This window comes from Thamnophis elegans, chromosome 1 (assembly GCF_009769535.1).
Source record: "Thamnophis elegans isolate rThaEle1 chromosome 1, rThaEle1.pri, whole genome shotgun sequence".
In the NCBI taxonomy this organism is placed as follows: domain Eukaryota; kingdom Metazoa; phylum Chordata; class Lepidosauria; order Squamata; family Colubridae; genus Thamnophis; species Thamnophis elegans.
The window spans coordinates 173480730-173486729 of record NC_045541.1 but is presented as its reverse complement, the minus strand read 5'-3'; the positions used below and the strand labels follow the sequence as shown (position 1 = coordinate 173486729).

Here is a 6000-nt window from a genome sequence, read left to right as displayed (position 1 = left end):
TGCTGAGAACACTACAATTTCTCCCCTTTGTCTTCTTTTAAGCTTTTGATGAATCCTAACTAAGAATTGTGGCTGGTCATAGATTGGATGAGTCTAATAGAGTGGATGTCCTGAATCATAGTTAATCACCCCTTACTGCACAGGAAAACCCAGTTTGTTTCAGTGGTCTTCTGGGCAAATATTTCCTCCATTGCTAGCCCCTGAAATTCAGAAGTATTCTTTTTTTAATCCAGAAGGATTAATATAGCATATAAATGCTGATCAGTGTTACGATGTAAAAGTACTATGTCTGTGATGGCAAACCTATGGCACGTGTGCCACAGGTGGCACGTGGAGCCATTTGTTAGGGCACGTGAGGCGTTGCCCTGTCAGCTCCAGCGTGCATGCGCGTGCTGGCCAGAGGACTTCGGCCTTCTTTTGAGGTCTCCTTGAAGGCTCCAAAGTGCGAAAAACTGACACTACGGGCAAGCCAGAAGTTCAGGAATGGACTTCTGGTTTGCTTGTAGAGCTATTTTTCGTCCCTACGGCCAAACCGGAAGTCACTCATAGGGCCGTTTTTTGCCCTCCAGAGCCTTCAGGGAAGGCTCCTGAAGGCTCCAGAGGGCGAAAAACAGCCCTATGAACAAACCAGAAGTCCTTCCCGAACTTCCAGTTTGCCCGTAGAGCTGGTTTTTCACCCTTTGGAGGCTTCAGGGAAGCTCCTGAAGCCTCCGGAGGACCTCCGGGGGTGGGGTGGGGAGGCTATTTTCGTCCTCCCCAGGCTCCTTAAAGCCTTTAGAACCTGGGGAGGGCAACAAAAGCGTGCCAAAAGTGGTGTGTGTATGTCGCGCACACATGTGTGCTGGGGTCACGCACATAGCGTTATCGGTGTGGCACGCCTGTGCAGGACTCCTCCCTGCGCTCTCCCCGCTTTTGGCACACGATCCAAAATAGGTTGTTGTCATATAACTCCTTGTGTAGGTGTGGTGGTCAGCCATGGCCCAGTGCATAACAGGGCATGCGCAGCCACGCTGAACCACACAGGAAAAAACAAGTCCCAAAAGATAAAACATCCTGACCAGGATATGAACATATATAGACAGAACTTCCCTGAGCAGTAGATTAGCAATTGTAGTTTGACAGGCTGTCTTAAATCACATGCTGATTGCTCCTCCTGCCTTTGTCCTATCTCAATAAAAGGGGCTCCCAGACCCCCAATCTGGGTCGCCTCATCCCGAGAAAGCTCGTGTCCGTGTCTTTTCTCAACATTGGCCTCATGGGCGAACCACGGGTATTTCACAATAGGTTAACCAACCATCACTGTACTGTTATTAGCCGTATCACATATGGAGTAGCACACAAATCTGGATATTGTCTAGTAGTGCTTCTTGTAGTTACAGTAATCCTGATTATTATCATTGGCTATTTATTTCTGAATTATTCATTTACAGTTTAAATTATTCAAAGTTTCCAAGAGATCAGAATGAGTAAAATGAAGAATCGAAGCAACCAGATGTATGTATGTATGTATTTATTTCTTTTCACATTTTTGAACTGTCTTATCTCCCTCCAAGAATGCACTTCAACTCCCAAAATTCCTTAACTAGCATGGGACTCTGAGATCCCATCTTAATTCCCTGAGTTCTGGGAGTAAAGTCCACACAACTTAATGTTCCCAAAATTGAGAAACATTGGGTTATTTGATAGCTTTGGAAATTGAGTGAAATAAATCCATGGAAAGACCCTCCCATAGTTAGAGAATGGCTGTACTGTATTAATGCATAACTGATCAGCCAGGTTAGTTTGTTCTACGTTTGTTAAACAAGCCATGGTAGCCTAGGTTGATATGAAAGGAGAGTCTTTCAAAAATCTTGTGTTGAAAGAAATGTCCTTCTGGGTTCAGCTCCAAGTGGGGAAGAAGACACTGGAGACATGGAGGCTGCTTGGAAAGATGGTTTATTGTTGGACAGGGCCACATGGCTTGAGCCCTGTACAGAAAAGGTGATCACGTTTCAATGTAGGTGAAGAAGAGAAGGGCTGAGGAAGGGGCTTGCTAGGCTTTTTATAACCTGTTTAGTCCCACCTCTCTGTTTCCTGTTCCTGTGTAAGAAATGTATTCTGACTGGTTATCAAACTCCCATGGTGCCATGCAGGGGGCTACTCTCTAGGCTGTGATGAGTTCTCAGATGCCTTGTGGTCAGTTGAGTAATATCCCTTCCCCTTACAGCTGCAGTGAGGAGAAGTCTTTATTATGTAAAGTGGGCTAGCCGGGCCATCTTAATGGCCCATTAGCTGGGGATGGGCAGAAAGCTATAGGCAACTATTCTGTCTTTTAAAACATGTTTCTTTTCACATCCAGAGAAATATTCTGCCTTTTCAATATTTCCTAGGATATTTCATTTTTCTGGGAGAAGGCTGGATGATAACTTCCCACACTTGAAAGTATGCAGTATCTGGTGTTATTCTGAATCCATTCCATACCCAGAGTTTAATATTGGTGAAGGGATTGTCCTTAACTTTGTTGGAAGAAAAATGTCCATCTGCATTCAGTTCCAAGTGGGGAGAAAGACACTGGAAACAATGATGTCTGTTTGGAAAGATGGTTTTAATGATGGACAGGACCACATGGCTTGAGGTCCTGGGCAAAAAGGCATATGGAGTGGTGAGAGAGGAAGAGAGATTTATATCCTCTGTTGGGCTTTGAATTTGAGCTTCTATTCTGATTGCTTGTCAGACTCCCATGGGCCACGCAGGAGCAACTCTTTAGGCTGCCCTGAGTCCCAAGCTTGGTTGATTCTTTCTGGGTGATGATGAAAAGGCTTTGGGATTCGTATTATGGCTCTGCCTGAAGGAGGTAGATCCTTGTTATGTAGAATAGACTGGCTCAGGCCTTAATTGCCCATTGACAAAGGTGTGGGGGGTTGAGTTTCTGCCCCCTTTTAGGGGAAATATTCTGTCCTTTTAATATTTCCTAAAATATCTATTTAGGGGTGGTGCAAACTAAGCTTGTGGGGCTCATCTAGTGTTTCTCAACCTTGAGAACTTGAAGATAGGTGGAATTCAACTCCCAGAATTCCCCAGCCAGCATAGATAATGAATGGCTTGGGAATTCTGGGAGTTGGAAGTCCACACATTTCCAAGCTGCCAAGGTTTAGAAATACTGAACTTCGACTAAGATGCTGAAGATGGTGCAAATGGAGAAAGTATCAAAAAAAAATCCAGGCACCAATTTAAAGCTATTGGATAAATGCAGCTACTGAGGAATAGGAAAGAGACATGTGAAGGGGCATTTAAAAGAGAATAAAGTCCCCCCTCCCAAAGGAAAGGACAACCAGAAACAGCAGACAGCTTTGCTCTTTAAACGAGCAATAGTGGACAGAAGTTCTGAGCATGCGTAACACAGCCTGCTAGATGTGAAGGGGGCCCGAGAAGACCCCTCGCGCAAGCGTAGAAAGAAGCACTCGGCCCATAGAGATAGGGGGAAAAAAAGTCCATTGTGCGCCTGCTTGAAGGAGTTGCGACGAAACCGAGGAAAGCAATCGCGCGTGCGCCAAAGCGCCTGTCCTCCAGGTTGGCTTCGCGACTAGCGATTCAGCACTCCTTCCCACCTCCCTTTCCCTAGTCTGCCTGTTCTTACGCCTGCGCAGTTCGGACCCCTCGGCTGCCTTGGCGGGGGGGGGGGTTGTTGCTCGGGGAGGGAACGCACGCGCAGAAGCGCGGCCCTAGCCTTGCAAGGCGCTTCGCTTCGGCCTCGTCGCTCTCCTTGGCGCGCCTGCGCAGTCGGCGCCGCCTGGTTGGTGGCGGTGTCTGGAGCCCGGTGGGAGGGGGGAATCGGGGTGGGGGAGGGGGGAATCGGAGGAGGAGGAGGAGGGATGCGGACGGGGGAAGATGGCGGCGGCGTCGTCGAACAACCCGCGGAAATTCAGCGAGAAGATCGCGCTGCACAACCAGAAGCAGGCCGAGGAGACGGCGGCTTTCGAGGAGGTCATGAAAGACCTCAGCCTGACGCGCGCCCACCGGGTGAGGGGAGACCCGCCGGAGGAGCGGAAGGATGGAGAGCGGGAGGGACTGACGCGCTGCCCGAATCCCCTCAGAAACGGGAGGGGGGTGGAAGGGTTTGCATCGAAATTCGCCCCTCTTCCCTGTGGGGTTTAGTCAGGGGGGCGTTTTTAAAAGTGCCATTTCCTGAGGGGAGGTCGGGGGTGGTGGTGTCTAGGGAGGGCACCCTCTTTCTCCCCCCCCCATTTCCCCGAGAAAAAGGCCAGGTATATTAAAGACCACCCCCTCAATTGGCGGGGGAGGGTGAGGGAAGGGGATTAAAACAAGTGCGGCGTGTGGGGGGGGGAGAAGAAATGAGTGGCCAGCTCGTCGCTTCAAGTTGAGGGAGGGGGACAATAGAGGGAGGGGGAGCTGATGCCCCCTGATTAGGGATGGAGCTGGGAATTTTAAAAAAAAATCTGTTTAGGAACAAGTTAAACCCCCGGTTAAAAAAAAATTAAATAAATCCCGTTCAGTGTTGTGATTATTATTACCCTTTATAAGTAATGGCTTATTTATGTTATTTGCCAGGGGCCTTAAGTGTTTGTGATCGGAAACACAGCAGGAGGATGTCGTTAATGCGTGTAAAAAAACGATGGGTGCATTTTCTCCTCCTTGCAAAAGAAATTGGGTTTAAAGACATTGAAATTAAAGGTCCATAAGGGTGAGTGATGGGAGTGCAAAGATGGGTAAACTAAAGAAAGGAGGTCAAGGGGGATGAAATGACCCACCTGTGCACTGAATCTTGGGACAAGGAAGGGAATTGCGCTTTCCCAAGACAGACAGATAGACAGACAGACAGACAGATGATAGGTAGGTAGGTAGACAAGGTATGTGGATGGATGGATGGATGGATGACAAGCTTGGAAGGTGAGTGGTTCAGGAGAAGGAATCTTAATTCCTTTCTGCTTCAAGTGAGGGATACTGAATTAATAAATAGGGGTAGGGGCGCACGGGAATGGAGTTAACCTCCAAAACAGAAGGGATTATAACACTTTTGTCTTTTATTAAACATCAGAGGATAAGAAAGAATGAGTGGATTTTGATAAAAGAGGTTATAATGACGAACTCCTCTTTCCTCAAGGGATGGGCCAAATTAATATTTTTAATATCCAACCAAGTAGCAGGACTGTATTACTATTATCCTGCTCATCTTTGCAATTACCTACTCCTATTGTTATCTTATGACTATCACTTTGTTGATTGTATCTTATGATTTATGATTGTATCTTATGATTTATCATTTTGTTGCTTGTGAGAGAGCTTATGCACTGAGAGCTTATGCACCAGAGACAAATTCCTTGTGTGTCCAATCTCACTTGGCCAATGAAAATATTTTGTATAATGGTAAATACGGGGAGGAGTTTAGCAGTGCCTATAATTTTAGGCAGATATTTCCCTGCATTGATACATTATCAATGTATAGATAATAATTTATAAATCTTCCTTATAAGTATATGAGGAAGTTGTAGAGGAAATCCCCTCCATATTTATGGGAAGGAAATAATAACAACTCTCTTCTTCCCAATTTATGGACAGGGAATTGAAGAGTCATGCTTATATTGGGAGGAATGTTTAATTAAGACATTCAAGATGTGTGGTAATTACATCTCATCTTGTTATGTTTGCAGTGAGGAGGTTCATGGCTCCCATTTTTTAATTTGTATATAAGAAAGGGCAGTATTGAGGGATAAAGCAGTACTGTGTATTTATGGAAATGGAGAGGAAATTAATTAGCCCTTAATTTATTCATAAGGGAATCAGTTCAATCTCCCTGTGTACATTTAGAGCAAATTAAGAAAAGGAGTTAAAATATTTTCCTGGATAAAAGAGAACGGTGAAAATGAGGAAAATGCAAAATTAGAAAATGCTTACATCTAATTTACATGGTTGTGTGTGAATTGTTGAAAGTTGTATATATTTTCCTGTAGGAAATTGTGAAGGCATTGTGAGAAGAGGCTCTCTTTCCATTTGTTTAAACAA

At 45.5% G+C, this 6000-nt stretch overlaps 1 protein-coding gene across 4 annotated transcripts in view; it reads left to right on the top strand.

Moving 5' to 3' along the window:
• The first annotated feature begins 3851 nt into the window (after positions 1 to 3851).
• Positions 3852 to 6000, top strand: part of CRTC1 (CREB regulated transcription coactivator 1) — a 106660-nt gene continuing 104511 nt past the window's right edge. For all 4 annotated transcript variants that reach the window (XM_032217546.1, XM_032217454.1, XM_032217375.1 and 1 more), the window contains exon 1: positions 3852 to 3999. In XM_032217546.1, coding sequence (XP_032073437.1) covers positions 3868 to 3999 — 132 coding nt within the window. In that variant the 5' untranslated portion in view covers positions 3852 to 3867. The remainder of the gene's footprint in view (positions 4000 to 6000) is intronic.